Source organism: Bos grunniens, chromosome 3 (assembly GCF_055505025.1).
Source record: "Bos grunniens cultivar Pamir isolate PY7600 chromosome 3, Bosgru_T2T1.0, whole genome shotgun sequence".
Taxonomy (NCBI): domain Eukaryota; kingdom Metazoa; phylum Chordata; class Mammalia; order Artiodactyla; family Bovidae; genus Bos; species Bos grunniens.
Window position 1 is genome coordinate 105,207,751 of NC_141167.1, and position 22,550 is coordinate 105,230,300.

The 22,550-nt window shown below is 39.2% G+C and overlaps 1 protein-coding gene, 1 long non-coding RNA gene and 1 pseudogene across 3 annotated transcripts in view; 1 reads left to right on the forward strand and 2 right to left on the reverse strand.

Moving 5' to 3' along the window:
• The window catches only part of NUP210L (nucleoporin 210 like), a 99,838-nt gene that overhangs the window by 12,249 nt on the left and 65,039 nt on the right, over window positions 1-22,550 (reverse strand). For both annotated transcript variants that reach the window (XM_086392819.1, XM_086392818.1), the window contains exons 18-34: window positions 21,320-21,408; window positions 20,704-20,808; window positions 20,306-20,407; window positions 18,650-18,778; window positions 17,851-17,978; window positions 16,632-16,764; window positions 16,136-16,198; window positions 15,597-15,776; window positions 15,200-15,280; window positions 14,980-15,111; window positions 9,769-9,927; window positions 8,731-8,822; window positions 7,398-7,572; window positions 6,074-6,249; window positions 5,226-5,443; window positions 2,012-2,148; window positions 201-327 (exon numbers count right to left, since the gene is read on the reverse strand). In XM_086392819.1, the coding sequence (XP_086248945.1) occupies window positions 201-327; window positions 2,012-2,148; window positions 5,226-5,443; window positions 6,074-6,249; window positions 7,398-7,572; window positions 8,731-8,822; window positions 9,769-9,927; window positions 14,980-15,111; window positions 15,200-15,280; window positions 15,597-15,776; window positions 16,136-16,198; window positions 16,632-16,764; window positions 17,851-17,978; window positions 18,650-18,778; window positions 20,306-20,407; window positions 20,704-20,808; window positions 21,320-21,408 (2,226 nt within the window). The remainder of the gene's footprint in view (window positions 1-200; window positions 328-2,011; window positions 2,149-5,225; window positions 5,444-6,073; window positions 6,250-7,397; window positions 7,573-8,730; window positions 8,823-9,768; window positions 9,928-14,979; window positions 15,112-15,199; window positions 15,281-15,596; window positions 15,777-16,135; window positions 16,199-16,631; window positions 16,765-17,850; window positions 17,979-18,649; window positions 18,779-20,305; window positions 20,408-20,703; window positions 20,809-21,319; window positions 21,409-22,550) is intronic.
• Window positions 11,698-12,826, forward strand: LOC147376592 (uncharacterized). Its single transcript, XR_015161068.1, has 2 exons — window positions 11,698-11,835; window positions 12,647-12,826. It is a non-coding gene; the product is annotated as an uncharacterized LOC147376592 (long non-coding RNA).
• LOC147376593 (cytochrome b-c1 complex subunit 10 pseudogene) lies at window positions 12,981-13,826 on the reverse strand (annotated as a pseudogene).

The following is a 22,550-nucleotide window of genomic DNA, read 5'->3' on the forward strand; positions in this document are numbered from 1 at the left end:
AGTGACTAGGTTGAGCCTATTTTAAAACCTTAATCCAGTCATAATTCTGAGATCTCACAGCTCTTAAAGATTCTGTTGTAAAAGTAGAATCAATTTTGAAACAAAAGAAAACTTGGATTGCTAATCCAAAGAGGTGAATTAATTGACAGAGGACAGGAAAGGTGGGAATAATCACCCAGAACTATAAAGAGATTCTTGACCTTTAAGATTGATACCATTTCTGCCAGCAGTGATGAACAGCTTGAACACAGCTGAATTGGGGGTATTGGTGAGGTAAGTCTTGAGGTCATAACTGAGTGTTAATCTTGATGATGCATTGACCACCACCTGTTAGCAAACCAAAGGAAAATTAGAACCTAGGTTCTTAGAGAATCTGGTTCCCTTCCTCTCCAACCCTCATAATTTGTTTAGCTAAAAGCATCTGTTTCACATAAGAGCAAATTACCCTTCTAGTGATCATGTATTTTGAAAACCATAAAATCTGTTTACTTTTGAGAAGAAAATAACATTTTTTTCTAAAAGGAGATCTTTGTCCCTTATTCCTTCTGACATATCTTCCCTGTGTATGATTCCCTATTAATCAATTTTTCCTACTCCCATGTCAAATTTTCCTTCTCTACTAAATCAGTCCTAAGCCATTTTCCCCCCATTTTAAAAGCGATCAGTGAAACAAACTCTTGACTCCAACTCCTTGAACAGGACTATCTCTAAGTTCTCTTTTTCAATTCTCCAGTCAAACTTCCAGTCCCTTTATTCCACTGAAGCAACTCATCAAAGTCACCAGCCTCCATATTGCAAAAAAAGCGGTCATCTCTCAGTCCTCACACTTGACCCAGCAGTAGCTTTCACATGGTTGACCATTCTTCCTCCTTGAAATACCTTCTTCACTTGGCTTCCTGGACACCAGTATTCCCACTCCCTCCACTTCCCCAGTCATTTTATAAATCTTATAAATTCTTATAAATCTCCCTTTTTGGTTCTTATTCTTCTTTCAGGGGTCTTTTTTTTTTTTTTGGATGTGGACCAATTTTTAAAAGTCTTTATTGTATGTGTTACAATATTGCTTCCATTTCATGTTTTGGTCCTTTTTGTTTGTTTGTTTTTGGCTACTAGGCCTGTGGGATCTTAGATCCCCTACCAGGGATCGAACTCAAAACCCCTGCATTAGAAGGTGAAGTCTTAACCACTAGACCACCAGGGAAGTCCCCTTTCAGGGGTCTTAATACTGGTGTTTCCAGAACTTAGCTCTTGGACCTCTTCTCTATTTACACTCACTCTCTTGGTGATCTTTTGGCGTTAAATATCTCTATGCCAATAATTTCCAGACTTTTATATCTAGCTACCTCAACACAGCCAACTGACATCTAACAGACATCCAACTTTATGTGTCCAAAAACTGATCTTTTCTCCAAAACTGTTCTACCTACAGTCTTAACCATTTCAGTTGATGACAATTCTGTCCTGTCCTTTTAGTATTTCAATAGAAAAACCTTAAGTCATTCTTGATTCTTTTGAACTTTACATATAATCTGTCAGGAAACTTTATCAACTATACCTATAAAATCTATTTAGAATCTGATCAACTTTTCACCACCTCCTCAATTGTCACTCTGATCTACCATCATATCTCAGCTGGGAACTGCAATAACTGGTCTCTCAGCTTCTACTCCTGTCCCTACAGTCTAGTACCAATCAGTAGCCACAGTGGTATTTTACATTATAAATCAGACTAGTCATTCCTTTGTTTAAGAACCTTAATCTATGCTTAAATTATCTATGTTTCAATAAAGTCTGTTGTCTGGTTTTGTATCTGATATATGAGTATATTTCTTTTAATAGGATGTGCTTCCTATATATATTCCCGTATGTGGAAATAGTTACTTTAGACTCTTGTGGAATCTCAGTTTTCCAACCAGAGCTGGAACCTGCTCCATGGCAGTGAAAGCCTGGAATTCTAACCACTAGGCCACCAAGGAACGCCCATGGGCTCGTCTCATATCATTAAGTTTACCTCTCGATATGTTTTCACTAGTCCTGGGATGTCATGAAAGATAGTTGCTATTCCTGGACTCCTGGCCACTCCTACCCCAGTGACAATGTCTGTTTGTAGAATATTGTCAGCAGAAATCATCCATATTCCAGGTTCACCTAGGAAAAGACAAGAGAAAGCAGTTGACTGCAATCTTTGATATAATTTGATGGTCACGCTCACCTTACTCAGAATCCAAGTCAGTAGACCATTTAAGCATACATATATCCCTTCCCAGGAGGAGCACCCAGCTGTGAGGATAACTTTGTTCTCTTTTTCATTTTTAGCTGTGCTACGTGGTATGTGGGGATATTAGTTCCTGGACCAGGGATTGAACCTGTGCCCCTGGCAATGGAAGCACAGAGTCTTAACCACCGGACTATCAGGGAAGTCCCTAACTTTGTTTTCCTAATGTTGGGTTCCCCTTCATGCCAGCAAAACAAAATAGGAACTGCTGAACTTAGAATCACAAAAGCTATTTGGAGAATATAACTGTTCTCCTTAGGAAAAAGAAAAACATCTTTTACACATAGGAATAGCACTCCATCTCACATGCTAGTAAAGTGAAGTGAAGTGAAGTCGCTCTGTCGTGTCCAACTCTTTGTGACTCCATGGACCATAGCCTACCAGGCTCTTCTGTCCATGGGATTTTCCAGGCAAGAGTACTGGAGTGGGGTGCCATTTCCTTCTCCAGGGGATCTTCCCAACCCAGGGATCGAACCCAGGTCTCCCGCATTGGAGGCAGACGCTTAACCATCTGAGCCACCAGGGAAGTTTTTACACACTAGTAAAGTAATGCTCAATATTCTCCAAGCCAGGCTTCAGCAATATGTGAACCGTGAAATTCCAGATGTTCAAGCTGGTTTTAGAAAAGGCAGAGGAACCAGAGATCAAATTGCCAACATCCGCTGGATCATTGAAAAAGCAAGAGAATTCCAGAAAAACATCTATTTCTGCTTTATTGACTATGCCAAAGCCTTTGACTGTGTGGATCACAATAAACTGTGGAAAATTCTCAAAGAGATGGGAATACCAGACCACCTGACCTGACTCTTAAGAAACCTACATGCAGGTCAGGAAGCAACAGTTAGAACTGGACATGGAACAACAGACTGGTTCCAAATAGGAAAAGGAGTACATCAAAGCTGTATATTGTCACCCTGCTTATTTAACTTATATGCAGAGTACATCATGAGAAATGCTGGGCTGGAAGAAGCACAAGCTGGAATCAAGATTGCCGGGAGAAATATCAATAACCTCAGATAAGCAGATGACATCACCCTTATGGCAGAAAGTGAAGAGGAACTCAACAGCCTCTTGATGAAAGTGAAAGAGGAGAGTGAAAAAGTTGGCTGAAAACTCAACATTCAGAAAACTAAGATCATGGCATCCAGTCCCATCACTTCATGGCAGATAGATGGGCAAACAAAAACAGATTTTATTTTGGGGGGCTCAAAAATCACTGCAGATGGTGACTGCAGCCACGAAATTAAAAGACACTTACTCCTTGGAAGGAAAGTTATGACCAACCTAGACAGCATATTCAAAAGCAGAGACATTACTTTGCCAACAAAGGTCCGTCTAGTTAAAGCTATGGTTTTTCCAGTGGTCATGTATGGATGTGAGAGTTGGACTATGAAGAAAGCTGAGCGATGAAGAATTGATGCTGAGCTGTTGTGTTGGAAAAGACTCTTGAGAGTCCCTTGGACTGCAAGGAGATCCAACCAGTCCATCCTAAAGGAGACTAGTCCTAGCTGTTCATTGGAAGGACTGATGCTGAAGCTGAAACTCCAATACTTTGGCCACCTCATGCAAAGAGTTGACTCATTGGAAAAGACCCTGGTTCTGGGAGGGATTGGGGCAGGAGGAGAAGGGGACGACAGAGGATGAGATGGCTGGATGGCATCACCGACTCGATGGATGTGAGTTTGGGTAAACTCCGAGAATTGGTGATGGACAGGGAGGCCTGGCATGCTGGGATTCATGGGGTTGCAAAGAGTGGGACATGACTAAACAACTGAACTGAACTGAAACTTTGTATAGACCCTGCTACAATGAATCTGCTTTAACCTACTGATTGATATCAGCAAGAAGACTGCAAGCAAGGATCAGCTGGCAGAAGAGAGGATTAGTTTACTTTGGCTTAAGTCCCAAGATGCTAGAGAAATGTCAAATATTAGATTGGATTACTGATCCTCGAATGTGGCCCTTCTGCTTCCTCATCCAAAGTGGTACTGACTTGAGATGACCCAAAATTCCAGAGTGGATGACAAGAGTGACCATCCTGACAGAACCTAGGAAAAGGAAGTATAAAAGCCTCTGTTTCATCGACAAAAGATTAATAGTCATGGTATAGTAAGCAGTTAGCTCACTGACCCTGGATTACATGTTAATAAGTAGTGGTTGTTTACAAGTCAGTTGTCAGGATTGGAGGATTTGACTCAGGCTGAATAGAGTTCCCTCTGTATCAAGTCCAAAATATATGGTTAATGTTAAAGTCAGGTTCAATGTTACATCACTTTACCCAAATAACATGTATCCATAATTCCCCAAAGAGGATGCAAAACCCAAACCACATACCACCCCAGCCAGCCTTACTTGGATGGATTATTTGATTGCATACAACCAGTCAATGTATACCATTTTGGGATATGCTACCTGTGACCCTAAAGATATAACACATTTCCAAAGCCAAGACTGATTTTCTGTAACTCAATAGTACTTCTTAGAACAGAAATACTTTGCTGATCATGAGTATACTGTAGCCCAGTGCAAGGCCAAACCTTCTTTCAGTGATGGTATACATGGAAGTCAGGCCTTTAAAGTTGCCTCACAAAACAGTGTACACACAATTGGTTCTTAGAACTAAAGCCTTATTGTCTTTTCCTTCCTTTCATCTCATCCTTTATTGACGTTCAACTTTGCAGTTATCTTCCTTCAGAAGCTAGGAGTGGAGGAGAAGGCATGGTACACTGCACTGCCTACATGTTCAATAGACTTTTAATAAATATTACTGGCTGACTTCTAGTCAGCTGGCTATGGAGAGAAATGGGCACTAAACTAAGAATTATCAATTTAACATGAAAAATAATAAAATACACTAAAGTATTTTCTTTCTCAGAGAGAAATCCTCTAAGGGATGAGTTGCTTTCTAATCCTGTCAGTTGTGAGGTTGAGAAAGTGAAAGTATCCAAACCATTCTGGTTGAGGAGGTAAGTATGGAAGCAGATGACATCTCCGACAAAGGTAAGCTTGGTGTCTGGCTCGATGGCATGCTCTACAGAAACAGGGATATAATCGGCCATGCCTGGATGTCTCCGGTCCCAGAGCCCCACAAGTGTCACCCCTCTGTTCACAGCCTGGGCCATGTAAGTGTAGTTCCTATTCCCTGGTCCAATGAGCAGCAGGTCATCTCTGAAAGTAGACATGAAAGGTAGGAATCTCTGAAAAGAGTCAACAGTTCTGGAGCCAGACCCTATCACAACATTTTATATTCAATAGCTCAAAAGAATTCAGATGGAATTCTACAGTGGAGAGTAAACAACTAGGGCCAGGGATCAGGTCTATTACATTTATATACATGGTGCCCAGCTAGGCTATTTTTCTTAAAAAAATTTTTTTTCCAGTTTGGCTTTTTGATAATACTCCAGTTGGCTCCTTATAGGAGTTTTATATGAACTAGGACTTGTCAAATTCAAATATTAAAAATCTTCTTCATTGAATAATTAATTCTGGTCTTTCCCTCATTTTTTAAAAAAGCAGATAGTTTTTTGTTTTGTTGCTTTTTTGGTCATACCACCATGTGTGACTTTAGTTCTTCAACCAGGGATTGAACCCAGGCCCATAGAAGTGAAAGCATGGAGTCCTAACACTGAACCTCCAGGGAAATCCCAATATTAAAGTCAACTGTCCCTCCCTATCTTAATGAAAGAAAGATCAGATTCCAAGTGCATAACATGAGAGGAATTTACTAGCACTGCTTATACCAGGCTAATCGACAAGATTTCTGCCATAGCGATAACACCATTCCTTTGCCTTCCATACCTGTTTAAAGCCAGATAAAGCTGGGTATTGTGTGTGTGGAATTTCTCTCCAATGCTATTGTAAAACTGAACAATGAAGGTAAGAGACATGCCCAAGGGAAAGGCTGATAGGGTCCTTCCTTGAGCCGTGTATAGCTTGGGGTGGCTGCTCATTCGCAGGTATGTCACTGGTGCTACCTGTGGGAGACAAAACCTATTGGTACAGAGCAGAATGCACTGGAGGGGACCTATGACCATATTCTGAGACTTACAATCAGTGATAAAAATCATGTTCCTCTTTTGTAGGAAGTAGCCAGCTCTTGATTTCAGATGACTTAAATCAGAGTGAAAAAGAAATATGACAGTACAGGAAATGGCTTTTAATTATCGGTGTGTCCTCAGTTGCTCAGTCATATCTGCCTCTTAGTGACTCCATGGACTATAGCCCACCAGGCTCCTCCGCTTATGGAATTTTCCAGGCAAGAATACTGGAATGGGTTGTCATTTCCTTCTCCAGGGGATCTTCCCAACTGAGGGTTCAAACCCGTGTCTCTTGCATCTCTTGCATTGGCAAGTGGATTCTTTACCACCGTGCCACCTGGAAAGCCTCTTTTAATGATTAAAACAGCAGAAATATGAAGCAAAGCTGGAGTTTTTTGAGGAATGGACGGTATTTCCTCTTTTGTGAAGAGTGTATTATTTATTGTTAAGTAACTGATAACTTATCAAGAATATAGATTGTGTTTTTGTACTATAACAGATAAAGTAAGGGAAGTAAAATACTGTGATACAATAAGGGAAGTCCAGCTTTGAAACCTAGCTTTATCATTTCATATCTTCATTTAACCATTCTAGGTTTTATATTTCTTATCAGTTTAATAGGGCTAATGATGCTTGTATAATAGGGTTTTTGTGGTGGGTAAAAAAAATATACATAAAAGGAGCAACACAAGGCTGGAACATACTAGATTTTTAATGCCCCAAACATTTTGTTTTAGACTAACTTACCTCTAAGGTCTCTTCTAATTGTAATTTTTTTTTTAAAGTCTAAAAACATTTAAAACATATCAAAAAGCCTAATTTTGATAGTAATAGTTCTACATTTCTCCCATACCAATCCTTTTGCCAAAGTTGCTCAGAAAACAGTCATACCATTTTTGAGATTAATGTCTTTTATAACAAGGAGTCTAAAGTCCACTTTAATTTGATGGTTCATGTCAAGATTGCCCTCTTATCTTACAATTCATTTCTGACTTCCAGAGAAATTTCTAGTTCTAAACAAAGTCAGTCTGCCTCTTAAGGCCATGGTATTCCTTTTATTTTTTTGAGTAAGTCCCTGAACTCACCTGAACCCCAGTTATAGTTGTTTGGTTTACTCCAAAAGGTTCTGTAGAAGTGACTTCTAACACAGCAGTGCCTGCAATGGAACCAGCTTTCAGGAGCCCTTCACCATCCTCCTCGATGACAGATGAATTAGGGAAACACTTGAGGACACGGGAACTCACAAAGGCGGCCCCTTCCCTAGGGAATAAATGGGGGCAGGTGGCATCTCTTGGGAGCTCTGACTTATCAGAAATAAAGGAGTAGCAATTGCCTAGACCACTGTTAGAGGCTGTACTCAGAAAACTGCTCGGTTCTCCTTGTTGTGTAGTTATTTGTTCCTCAGGTAAAAGTCAGCCTTTGGATTATGCTTATCTCCTTAAAAATCAAATACTATTATATATTTATCATTAAAAAATTATTTGGTGAAAAGAATTAAAAACAGGTAAAGTCAGCTTTTCACATCTGTGGGTTCTGCAACCACAGATTCAACCAAGCACAGACTGAAAATTTCAAAAAGTTCCAGAAAGCAAAATGTGAACTTGCCTTGGACTGGCGACTATTTACATAACATTTATATTGTATTAGGTATTATAAGCAATTTAGAGAGAGTTTAAAGTATACAGGAAGATGAGCATAGGTTATATGTACTATAACCTATAAATGCACTATAAATACTATACCATTTTATATAATGGATCTTTGAGTCTGCAGATTTTGGGGGCAAGGGTGGGTCCTGGAACCAATCCTTGGTGGATGCCAAGGGACAACTGTATTCAAACAAATACTTGTACATGAATGTTCATAGCAGCACTATCCACAATAGCTAAAAGGTGAAAACAAACCAAAGGTCCACCAATGGACAATTAGATAAACAAAACGTAGTATATTCATATAGTGGAATATTATTCAGTCATAAAAAGGAATGAAGTACCCATACATGCTACAGCGTGGATGAACCTTGAAATCATGTTAACTGCAAGAAGTCAACACAAAAGGTCACATGGTATGGTTTCATTTACATGAAACATACAATATTTAAATCCACAGAGACAGCTGATTAGTGATTGCTAGGGACTGAGAGGAGAGGAGAATGGTGAGTGAGTGTTTAATGGGTATGGGTCTCTGGTGATAAATGAAAATGTTTTGAAACTAGAGATAATGGTTACACAATACTGTGTATGTACTAAACACCACTGAATCAGACAATTTAATTTTATGTTATGTGAATTTCACTTCAACTAAAAAATTTATTTGTGAGTTAGAAAAATCACCTAGAAGGCAATAGTTCTTTTATGTGCAGTGTTTCACTGAGGGTAAAGTTAGATCCTAGTCTATCTTCTTCTCTATTCTCCTTACCTGTTGGTATGGAGTTTGAGCTGAGAATTCATGGACATCAGAATTTGTTCAGGCTGGCACTCTGGATAGAAAAGTTGAAGTTTTTCAAACACCTGGAATGAGAAAATGATGCTTTCCTCATTTCTGGAAAAGACAAATGATGACCTTTACTCACAAATGGACAAACTACAAATCAAGTCTGCCTGACTGCAATTTAGCCCAAGTCCCACAATATTGCTTTCCAAAATGAGCCAGGCATTTAAAACATATTTAGGTAGTCTAGAACATATAACCTAACACAGCCTGTTTCTGACTACAAGGGACTAGGCATAGTTTTTGCACTTACCATATCCCCTATATTACTTAGATATTAGTATAAAATGATTTTGAAATTTCTAATTTTAGTTCTAGTAATCTAAAAAAAGATTTGAGAATGAAAAACCTATACTATTAAATTAGCAAGGGCACTATTTAGGTCTTCTACCTCCCAGTAAAGTGCTTTTCCCTCTACCCCTCACTGAATCAGGGAACCAAAGCCAAAACAAAGGATAAAAAGAAAAGAAAAAAATTAATCGCAAATTCAGAGGTAGAGAAATTTATTTTCTCTATACAAAATATACTTTTTTCTTTGAATTCTAAAAACAGTAGGGCCATTTAACTTTCAGCTTGAATACATCTATAGAAACTTCATATTCTTACACCTTACCAGAAGTCAGGACAGGATTTCATTCTACCTGTGAATATAGCTAAGTGGAATGTACCATAATATCTATCTATGTTAGGCAGAACAAATCAGAACTTAATTCCCTTTAGTTACCATGGTGTTTGTATACTATTCACTGTGTTGGGAGTTGAATGCATGTGTTGTAGTTTGTAAGGTCAATACCCATAGACAAACAATTAGCGGAAATAACAAAGATCTAGAAACCCTAAGCCTATTTTAGAGATCCCTCTAGCAATTTCTCTATCTCTATCTAGACAAACTCTTCATGGAATATAAGAGAATATAACTTTCTTCTCCTTGATAAACAAAAACAAGATTTAGGTTTGGGATCTTACCAGGATCTGAACTTCATCAGACAGTTCTAACAAATTCCCCTCGAACTGTCCAGATGAACTGTTCATACAGTGGACAGTAACTTTGATATTGGTCCGACCAGCTGCTTTTGTGTGGACAACCATGGCAAAGTTATTCTCTACTGGAAGTTGCAGAAAAACCTAGACAGGAAAGGGATGGATTAAGAAATATTCATGAATAAACACTGTGCCCTTCCCTCTTTGTTGAAAATAGCTATCAAGAAGAATTAGAGTTCCAGACTTATTTTCTTTCTTCATTTAAAATTATCTATTTATTTATGGCTGTACTAGGTCCTCACTGCTGCACGCGGTTTTCTCTAGTTGCAGATGGTGAGGGCTATCCTCTAGTTGTGGTGTGCAGGCTTCTCTATGTGGTGGTTTCTCTTGTTGAAGGTCATGGGCTCTAGGATGCGTGGTTTCCAGTAGTTTTGGTGCAGCGGTTTAGTTGCCCCATGGCATTTAGGATTTTCCTGGACCAGGGATTAAACCTGTGTCCCCTGCATTGGCAGGCAGATTCTTATCCACTGTGTCACCAAGGAAGCCCATTTTTTTTTTTTTTTCTTTTTGTGGCCACACCACACAGCTTGTGGGATCTTAGTTCACAACCAGGGATTGAATCCAGGTCCCCTGCAGTGAAAGCACCAAGTCCTTATCACTGGACCACCAGATAATTCCCCCAGGGTTTTTTCATATTTGTTTCTTTTCATATTCCCAGCAACACAGTCACCCCTAAAGTACACTTCTGTGTTCAGTGCTCAACTAATTCTGGAAAGATTCCTATATAAGATTTCTCATCTTGAAGTCAATTACTTGATAGGAGAAGAATGCAAATGAAAAAAGGGGTTTCCTAAATGGGTTGAGACAGTAGAGCCTGAGATCAGAGAGAAGTTAGGCAATCTACTCCTGGAGTTCATAGTGATAACAAGGGAGGAAGACGACAAGAAAGGGAAGCCCCTGTTTAGGACAATGTTAAACTAGCTGACAATTTCTCTATTTGCTTTACTTCCCTTCTAGTCTAGACTAGATAGGATTAGACCTTGATGGACTTCTGCTGAGAGAGAAGGGAGGTCCAACACTAAGGCAAACGCTGAAGTAGGCACTTGCCTACCTTTTTGGCAATTCCATTCCTATCATTCATTTCATGTCCTGTCTCCTCTGCCTTTTTGCTGTCTGGAGCCCTCAAGGCCTTCCTTTGCTCACTTGACTCAGGAGTTTCAAATTCCAAAATCACCTTTCCCTCCATCCCTACATAAAAATTCCCATTTCCTTCGTGCAGATTATGATCAATTGTCTGGAAGAAAGTTTTATGCTAAAGAACAAGTGTTTTATAATTGTTTAATTCAACTGAATTTCTAAATGGTGACACCACAGTGCAGGAAGTCTACCTTGTAGGACATTAGAGACCTTTCTTCCTTTTTTGCTGCAAAAAAGCTTTAATGTTTCCATTTGGTCCAAGGTTTGGGAGAGGGTTCCAGGATAGTTGAAAAGCTGCCTTAGTGGTTATAGAGAAGGGCTTCTGGTGTCATGCAAAAGCCCTCACACCAGAGGGGCTCGCCAAAGGCTGCGGGGCTCCAGAGGCTCCAAGTCATGCTTGAGGGTGAGCCTTTAGAAGAGATACCAACCCAATTCAATCTGGGGACCAACCAGCCTGTGGAGGTTGGTCAGGTGATCACCATTTTCTTGATGAGTTTTACCTCTTCATCTAGGACACAGCTCTCTAAGAAGTCACAGAGATGGGGGTCTGCATGGGCAGAACCCAGGTCATGGAGATCCAAAATGGCCTGGCTCAGGTTCTTCTCCATGAGTGCAGAGGCTTCCATAGGATTCTGGGTTTTACCCACTCACCTTCAGATGCTACTGCATGTCTTGAAAGAGGGTGTAGCCACTGTGCTGGTTTTGCATTTTCAAGAGATGCCCGTAGCCCTCGGCCTGCTCATCAGCCAATTCGTGGAAAAAGTGGCCCATGCCCTCCAGAGCCACACTGTGGAAAAAGTGGCCCATGTCCTCCAGAACCACATCATTTCAGTTGAAATAGAAGCCCACAGAGAGGTAGGTGTAGGAGGCCCACAGATGCTTGCTGACCAGGTGGTTGATGATAGCCTCCATGTCAGTGGAATAATTATGACAAATCTAGGAGTTCATAGTTGATCGGTAATAAGGAGTTAAGCTCAAAAAATGATGTTGGCTGGTCCCTGGTGATTGCAGACAGCTGAGTGACTGATTCCAGTGGTTGCAACTGAAAAAAGGGTTGGCAGGTGGTAGGAGGCTGGGGCAAGGGAGTGTCTTTGGGTCTGTTCCATCCAAGCACTGTTGAAGCAAGAAACAGATCCACGGAACTGCCAAATGCACAGCCCGTTACAGACCTTTGTATTTGCCCATTTCATCACCCAGTTTGTCTATGTGAGGTCAAAGGCTGGGGAAGAAAATCTTGTGTAGCTCTCAATCATTTCTTCTGTTAGAGAAAAGAGTGCTTCTTTAGACAAGAAAATTAAAGGAAGTAAAAAGTAGAGCAGGTGCTAATAAGGCTTATGCCATCCCTTCCTTTCACACAATTCCTACTTGCTATCCCTTTTTTTCCTATTTGGAAAAAAAGCCAAATCCTTCTGCAGAACTCTACCAAACTAAGTACAGTTATATTCCTTTTCAGTTCCAAGTATAACTAGGCTCTGTGGAGTCCATGACAGAAGACCCAACCACTAGAGTTTCCTTAGATTATAGATCTAGGATATTTTCAGAAAATTGGAAAATTTTTAATTTTTCCATACTTTTCTTTGTAACTGGCTCCAGAAATGACTAATTGTAGCTTCTATAACCCCTCTGATCTCTTTTAAGGTCTAACTCTAATTCTTTGTTTTTGTAGGCACTGAATTGTGACCTGGGTATCTTGGTCCCAGGTTTCTTCTTCCTAAGGTAAAGTCCAGACCTAGGTGGCTGCCACTGATCCTGGACCATCTTGGGTGGGTTCCATTAAACTGATGATCATGTAACAATGTCATGAAGTAGGTAAAATTTGTCTGCAGTATCCACTTCATTTTTTTTCTTTTCTTTTCCAGATTTCAGAGTAAGTGCTAAATGCATTAAAGTATAAAGGCTATTTAAAAAAAAAAAAACATAAAGATTCATGTTGCATTGTGGATTTCCTCAGTGGCCATCATGAGGGGCTTTGGGCATTTCAAAAGCAGCAGGTGCTGAATTTGGAGAAGCCGGTACCACCGTGGAAGAACAGTTTAATTAACTATCCTTAAATTTGCCATTGATATAAGGTACTCAGTCCAGAATCAGTTGCCAGTTGGTGGCCCACACAAGCCCTATGACACCCATAGCACCCTACGTGCATGAGGGAAGATTCCAGTTCTTCCCCAGCTCCTAGTAGCATGGGCCCAGAAATGTGCTCAGCAACCAGCTTTCTTAAGTCTTTTTTTTTTTTTTTTATTCAGTGTTACAGCTCTATTTTATTTAGAAGATAGCAGGAAAATCCATCTTTGAGGTGTGAGGGTACATCGATCCAAAGACGCGAAGAGAAGAGTGCTCCAGCACGTGGGAGACAGACAGAGAGCTAGCTTTGGCTCCTCTTTTTATATGTTTTTTTCCCTGGGCCTGTCTAGTGTAAATTGGGCCAGCCAGGAGTATTGTTTGTTTTACCTGAGGCCCTCACTCCAGTCCTCAGACCTTCCTGTGTTCTATTTTCACTGGCTTTTCTCTTCCGTATCTTTTAGCCACTGTTATTCTGGACTCCTTTTTCCCTATTCTAACTACCTAACACTAAGTACATTCATATTGTTCCACTTTGTTAAAATAAAAACTATATCCATTAAACAATAACTCCTGATGATCTACTCCCCTCATTCCTTGGCAACTACCTTTCACTTTTTAAATAATCTTTTTTCTCCTAAGCCCCAGCATGTGGTAATTGCCATTCTACTCTCTGTTACTATGAGTTTGACTTCTTTTAATAAAGGTGCCACATAAAACCAAGATCATGCAATGTTTGTCTATGTGACTGGTTTATTTCGCTTAGCATAACTTCCTGTTTCTCCCATGTTGTTGCAATGATGGGATTTCCTTCTTTTCTAAGGCTGAATAATATTCCATTTTATACATAAACCAAACTTTAAAATGTCTGCATTGAAATTTTCAGTTCAGTCATTATATTCTTCAGTTCCAGTGTTGCTGTTTAGTTCATTTTTATAGTATTTATTTGTTAGCCTTCTTATTTTATTCCCCATGGGCTGTAGCCCACCAGGCTCCTCCATCCATGGAATTTTCTAGGCAAGAGTACTGGAGTGGGTTGCCTTTTCCTTCTCCAGGGTCAGCTTTCTTAAGTCTTAATGTCAACTGCCCATCATGTAGCACAAACATGATTATTAATATAATTAAGTATGTCTGAGTATGTTGAAAGATTATATCACATATTTAAACTCTATGTATAAATACTTTATATTCATAATATGTTATTCATGTAACACAGTTATTTGTTCACAAATGCAACATTATACAACAGCAAATGTATCAAAGGAAGCAATGCTTTCTTAAGCATTACTTTCTTTTTTTTTTTTAGTTTAAATATTTGCTTGCGGTTTATTTTGGTTTTTCTAAATAGACATTCACATCTGCAAACAATAGGATGTTGGTTTCAGCCCCAACCCCAAATTCCTTACAAGTGTTTGTTCTCACACATTGGCTAGAACTGCCATTTGTTTTTTAGTCGCTAAGCCGTGTCCAGCCCTGTTGTACTCCATGGACGGTTGCACACTAGAATCCCCATGAGATTTCCCAAGCAAGGGTACTGGAGTGGGTTGCCATTTCCTTCTCCATTAAGCATTACTTTCTTAAGAGCTCTTTCCAGCAAAGTATGTTAAATTTAAACTCTATGTATACATACTTTATATTCATAATATATTATTCATGTAACACAGTTATTTGTTCACAAATGCAACATTATATAACAGCAAATGTATCAAAGGAAGCAATGCTTTCTTAAGAGTTCTTTCCAGCAAAGTATGTTAAATATTGTGTAGTATTATCTGAATACTCAAATTTGGATTCTTCATATGATTTTCAGGTTTATAGCATTCACAGAACAATCAGAAATAGTAAGTAATAATGTTGTGTAGTTTAGAAGGAAGTCAGTCTAAAACCAAGGATGAAATAAAATAAATCCCTAAGGTAATATGTTAACAGATATGTTCATACCTCTGAATGCCTGGGCACTAAATCCAGTACATCCCTTTTGCTCATGGACCAGTGGAATGTGAGCCCAGGGTTGGCACTGCTGAAGGAGAAAGGGGTCTGGGTGCTGGTCACTCCCATGACATAAACTGGCATCTGAAAAGGAAGAGTGGTTTTGTGCTATACCTCCTGTCCAGCTGGCATTATCAACATAATGAACCTAGAACAGAACCATCATACTGACCTCAGTAGCTGTGATGAGTCGAGTTGCAGCTGCAAGGATCCTAACAGCCCTTAGCTGTACAACCTCAATCTGTACTTCATCCTGCTCAACAGGGTGGAGAGCAAGCTTAGGCTAAGAGGGAATGTCTATGGGGTAGACAGAGATGCTTATGACAACTCATTTGATTGTTGTTGTTTGGGGCATTCAACAACGACAACAAAAATATGCCATATATATGGGCTTTTTGTTGTTGTTGTTCTTGAAACAATTTCTTAAGCATAAGGACTATGTCTCATAACTACAGATTACATATTTCCCATGGGCTACGGACACCCTCCCCATCACTACTTCCTCCTCCACCTCCCAATATGACTCCCAGATGGAAGAGCAGAAGCAGAGCAGAACAAAGAACCGATACCTGGGAAAACACAATGACTTTTCCAGTATCTTCATTTACTGTCTGAATGGTGCCATGGACCACAGCTCTGCCAACTACCTTCCCTGTAACTTGGCCCCTCCTGTTAACAACAGCCACAGTCTGATTACTGATGGAGAAATGAATGATAGATTGAGGCTGAGGGCCACCTTCAGACATCACCTGAAATTTAAACACACCAGTGAATGCTGGAGTTTGAGGAGAAGTCACATCTCCTTTTCCAACATTCTGTCTGAGCAACTCAACTTCTTCACCTTCCCCCACTTTCCAACCAGCATGTGCCATATCAGCTCAAATGCAGATAAAATACAAGTGCTATAAATAATCCATGGGATTCCAAGAAGTAGTTCATACCATGATTATCATAGAACAAAGAAAATACTAATTTTCTTCTTTATCAGATCCTGTTGTACTTGGTTGACAGTGGACAAGGGAAGGCCAACAGGAAGAGGTGTATATGTGTATTGGGGTGGGGCAGAGATGGGATGAAGAGAAAGGCTCATTTTTGGCTTTAGGATCACCTGCATCATGTTAGTTGGAATCAGTGTCATTTTCTCTGGAACAAGTCTAAATGGAGGAAACACCTTGAAGGAGAAAACCAAAAGGACAACAGTGGTTAACTAGAGTCAACTTCACGACAAATGATCATGCAGCTTACTCTAAGGGAAAAAAAACTCCTAATTATGTACAATGAAGTTGTATACAAAGACAGGTATTTTATTTTATTTATAACACAAATTTTCATTTTAATAGCAAAAAATTATAAATTACTTAAGTGAAAATGCTTAAACAAGTTATTATGTATCCGCTCACTAGAATAAAAGTGGTCATTAAAATTATGTTTACAATTACTTTTTTTGGCCATACTTCACAACTTGTGGGATCTTACTTCCCCAACCAGGGATTGAACTCATGATGTAAGCAGTGAAAGCAGAGTCCTAACCACTGGACATTTATAAAACTTATAAATTTATAAACAAGATGAAGTATGAATTTTGGATGAGATAATTTCCTTACTTCAATTTGCCGAGGGGTCGATGTGAATTTTCTCCCCATCTTGTCCCTGGCAATAGCTACAAGTGTGGTTTGCCCAACAGTGATAGCTCGAAGGATATAATTTTCAGAGTATTCATCTTGTTCCTCCATTAGCCTGAAAAGACCCATGAATGTCTAGGTGAGAAAGATTTGTTTTTAAGATTGGCCACTTATACATCTTTCTAAGATGCTTGTGGGATCTTAGTTCCCCAACCAGGGAATGAACTCAGGTACATAGCCCTTAGAATGCAGAATCCTCATCACTGGACTCCCAGAGAATTCCCAATCTTCTGCTCATTTTAACTCAGGTTAAGAGGAACTGCCAGAAAATAACTTTCAGAGTCAAGACAAAGTTCATAGCAATGGTGGGAAGCTCCTGAAGGGCAAATATTTGTTCTAAGTCTCCAAAGGACTAAGGGCAATATAAACATAGCCTGGTAAAACTACAAATACTAAATTGCCTCAGAATTTCTGTATTTTTTCTTTTGCAGAGGGGAATACCAGTGCCTCTACTTCTAGATAGAGTTTTTGAAGGTCCTCAAGCCTGAAGCATCCTCAAAGGATATTATCCAAGAAGTTCCATAAAATAGAAGTGTTAATGAGACACATATTAGTCCCAAAATAAGACATCTGAGGATGTGAAAGGGGTATTTTGTCGAGAGTTGAGTGTGGGAAGAGAATGTGGGCTGAAAGATACTATGACAAAAAAGGAAAGAAGAAAATCTGAAATACAGAGAAGGCAGTGGCACCCCACTCTAGTACTCTTGCATGGAAAATCCCATGGACGGAGGAGCCTGGTGGGCTGCAGTCCATGGGGTCGCTAAGAGTCAGACACGACTTCACTTTCACTTTTCACTTTCATGCATTGGAGAAGGAAATGGCAACCCACTCCAGTGTTCTTGCTTGGAGTATCCCAGGGACGGGGGAGCCTGGTGGGCTGCCGTCTATGGGGTCGCACAGAGTCAGCAGCAGTGACTATATAACATCCAGCTGAAGACTAGCAGGGGGGTACTCTTTCTGCCCCCTTCTGATGCCTATGTCAGAGGCTTTCTCCATCTCCTTTATACTTTAATAAAACTTTATTACACACACACAAAAAAGAAAATCTGAAATAACCTAAGGGAGAGATAACCAGGCTACCAGGAGGGATATTCTCATGATAATAAACTTAAGGAGAAAGAAGAATTGAAATGGTACTCACGCCAGGGTCACAATGGCAGAAGCCAGTTGCAATTTGAGCTCCATGTTTCTGAAGTATTTATTTCGGAATGGGCGTTTGGAAGAGCCAAGAACCCTCACAGTTACTAACACAGTTTTACCTATTTCAACCTGGTAGTTAAAAATAAAAATTTAAAAAAATAATTCAAAGGTAATTTAGTAAAGCTGTCTCATTTACGTAGGGCAGTTTAATGCAGAGGTGGCAAGGTTGCACAGAGTCGGGCAAGCCCTTTGGTTAATGCTAAACGTTCTTGATCAGCCTTTGAGCAAGTAAGCATAATCTATGTATATTCTTTTCGGACAAGGCAATGGCACCCCACTCCAGTACTCTTGCCTGGAAAATCCCATGGACGGAGGAGCCTGGTAGGCTACAGTCCATGGGGTCGCTAAGGGTCGGACATGATTGAGCGACTTCACTTTCACTTTTCACTTTCACACATTGGAGAAGGAAATGGCAACCCGCTCCAGTGTTCTTGCCTGGAGAATCCCAGGGACGGGGAAGCCTAGTGGGCTGCTGTCTATGGGGTCGCACAGAGTCGGACACGACCGAAGTGACTTAGCAGCAGCAGCAGCATGTGTATTCTTTTAAGCTGTTCTTTAACACTCTATCTTCATCATGATATTAATGTTGGAATGGTGTTCTTTAAGGGCAGGTATTTCCATTAACATTATCAAAGGGCCTGGCAAATACACACAGTAGCTGAGCACAGACTATATTAAGTGATGCTAGTGAGTGAGAATGACACCTGCTTCCCTTAAGAGATACAGCAAACATTTCTTACCTTATCAATCAGATCAAGCTCCAGCTCTTGTATGTCTGACACCGTGAGGTGAGCCATTGCTGGACCCAAGAAAGCCAAACACAGATCATAGACCTCCAAGGTGAGAATTCCTGGATGTAATGGAACTAACTAGAGGGAAGAAGATTGCAGCTGGATAAAGAAGCAAATATGCTCCAAGCATATGAGAGCAATTATTTCTATCCAAATAGAAAATACAATATCTTACTTTCTTTGTGATAGGAACTCTGAGAAGTCACATTATAAGTTTCAGGCATAGCATAATATGTTCCCTTAAAGTGATGCTTCAGTTTGTGGCAAAATATGTACCCTTAACAAATATTTATTAACTGATAAAGAGCAAAGTTTAAATTGACTGATTTCAAGCAGAATCCAACATACATATCCAGTTTTTAAATTATGAACAGGGAAAGGATTCAGGAAGAAAATCAGGTACATTTACACTGCAATCACAAGCAGGGAGAGAGAGCACAGGGTGGACCGATACTTTGTTTTTCCTTCTTGTACTACATACAGCTCCTGCACAGCAGTATGGTTTTTTACATCCTTTGCTGGCACACAGGGCCTCAATCTCCCCTTTTAAAAAGCAACATTATGACTATAGTAAGTTAAATTCCTTTGAGCTCTGTGAAGGAAATAAATACATCTGTTAATTTAATGTATACTTTTTATTACTGCAAGTCAACTAAAAGAAAATCCCTTGGCATATTGACTATGGAGTCAGATTAATATTTTGAGTTGCCATATCTGGCCGAAAACATCATATACTCAGGTTATAAAGTCAATAGTATATTTAACTATGCGCACAGTTCTGTGCTTTGAAATTTATAAAAATTAACCTTTTTAAAATTTTTATTTTTTAATTGGTGGAAAATCACTTTACAATTTTGTGTTGGTTTATGCTGTACAACAATATGAATCACTCATAATTATATATATATATATATATATATATATATATATATATATATCCCTTCCCTCCTGAATCTCCCTCCCCTCCCGCCAGCCTGCCCCTCTAGGTCATCACAGAGTTCCAGGCTAGACTCTGTGCTATTTAGTAACTTTCCACTAAGTATCTTTTTCACACATGATTGTGTATATATGACAATGTTACTTTCTCAATTTGTCCCACCCTCACCTTCCCAACTGTGTCCACAGAATGGTTCTGTTCATCAGAACCATTTTTCTAAATTCCCATATATATGCATTAATATATGATACTTGTTTTTCTCTTTCTGAACCTTGTTTTAATGGAAATCTTATAGTTAGATGTCTCCTACACTGTTTCCATTCAATCAGAACCAAAAATTTCCCCATATTATATGCTATGCTAAGTCGCTCAGTCATGTACAACTCTTTGTGACCCCATGGACTGTAGTCCGCCAGGCTCCTCTGGCCATGGGATTCTCCAGGCAAGAATACTGGAGTGGGTTGCTATTTCCTTCTATAGACAATTACAACAACAACAACAAAAAACTCATTTTTTTGTTTAAGAATCTACATAGGTTAAAAAAGAAAAAGACACAAATGTTATTCTATGTAACAAGTTTGAAATGCCTAATAATATTTTTCCGATCATTCTCCTAAGAATGAGCTTTGACCTGAGACCATCGATCTGGGGATATTTCTAGAACTCACCTGGACAGAGCTTTCTGCTTCCAGGTAAGTGATGGTGACAATATCTTGCTCACTACTGTTGACTAAAAAATAACCAGATCCTTCCACAAGGCTAAATATTTCCTATGGAAAAATCAAGACAAATAATATTCCATTCCCTTTGGATTATAAATATTTCAAAGTAATTTCTACTTACCTAAGAAAGAGTATGACATTAAAAGATTAAAATCAACAGACCAAAGACCAAATATAATTATTAAAGTATTAGTGCTAAAGATAATTATTATATATACATTATATACGTATCAGTGATTTTTAACACATAAGTGAGCTTTTTTATATTTATACTGTTAATTTTAATAACCTAGAACTCTCCCCTCCAACATGATTCCATTTATCTAGAACCATACAGCTCCTACCTTCACATCAGGGTGGTTATAGATGGTGGCATTCTCAGGCAATACTGTTACATCATCTACCAGGAGCAGCTCCACAGCCACAGATCTGGGCAAGTTGGAAAGTTCCTAGAAATGTAATAAGAAGCATAATGATAAATATAAACTTTTAATTTCTCATCTCAGTGAGTAAAGATTCCAATACTCTTTCAAGTGCCAAAGATAACACAATCATAAAGGTACATAATTCTCAGATTTACATCAGCTGTATTTATATTTACATCAGCTATATTTATAGACTTCTAAGGTCTATAAATATACCAACTCCAGTACTCTTGCCTGGAAAATCCCATGGACGGAGGAGCCTGATGGGCTGCAGTCCGTGGGGTTGCAAAGAGTCGGACACGACTGAGCAACTTCACTTTCACTTTTCACTTTCATGCATTGGAGAAAGAAATGGCAACCCACTCCAGTGTTCTTGCCTGGAGAATCCCAGGGACAGGGGAGCCTGGTGGGCTGCCGTCTATGGGGTCACAGAGTTGGACACGACTGAAGCGACTTAGCAGCAGCAGCAGCAGCAGCAGCAAGGAGCCTTAAATTTCAGTTAATTAGTATTTTTCACATAACAGTCTCCACTTACCTTTGGACTTTTCTTCTCTGAATAGCCCACAAAATTGACTCCAATGAGTACAGTCCCTTTTATCTGATGTACTTTAAGGATCTGATGACCTGGAGACATGCAGAAAAATACCCTGTGAGAAACAATAACACGTAAAATACAAAAGGGTCCCCAGAAAACCAAACTCTACCATAATTTTTTCCAAACGGTATTTTATTGGAGGGAGAAAAAAAAATCACACACACACAGTGATTAGGGAAATACAAAGGAAACAGAAAACTGGGGTTTTGTGCTGACTTTGCTGACCTTGGGCAATGTTTATTTCTCAGTTCCTTTATTAAATGGGAGATTGAGAGGCAAAAATCTAAAATTCTTTCCAGTTCTAATGGCTCGTGAGTCCAAAAATAAGCTGACAATAGTGTATGGGGAAATTTTTGTTTGATTTAAGAACAGAAGTGAGAAATAAAGAGAAAGTCCTTTGGGATTTTTATGCTTCTAAACTGTTATGTGTATGTAAATGTTATGTCAATCCCTTACTCAAAAACTTTAAATGGCTAACTAGTCCTTATTAGAGCAATTCAAACTCCTTAAACTGGTATTTGAAGCCATCTATAATCTGACCTTGCTTTACTCATTTATTCTTTTCAATTTAACTATCATGAATCTGCCACTTTATTGAGGTCAATTCTTACTATATTCTCAACACATGATGATCATGCATAAATCTGCAGAACATTTTCTCATGATTTTACATTCATTCATTCAAAACAAAGATTTATTAAGGGTCTACTATATGTTAGGTACTATGGCAGTAATTAGGATACAGAGATGAAGACAACACTGTTCTTACCTTCAGAGAAACCCACAGCTTAGGAGGGTGGCTGCAATATAGAAGTATGTACAAAGCACATAATACAGAATATATAAGAGCACAAAGAAGGAACATTCTCCTTAGACTGGGAATATAGAAGAACAGAAAATTCCTAGATTACTAGAGGAAGAGTTTAGCTAAGCAAAGATGCAAAAGTTAAAAAAATAAAAAAAGAGAGAGAAAATACAACTTATGCAAAGGAAAGAGGAATGACAAGGCTTGTCATGGTTAAGGATCTAAAGTCATTGAGTTTAAGAAAAACGTAGAAACATGTGGGTGGTAATAAAAGGTGAAGCCAAAGAAGCAGGTATGGGTTGGTATGTTAAGCTGCAAGAACTTATCCAGAAAGACACTGTGACAACACTGGTAACAGTACAATAC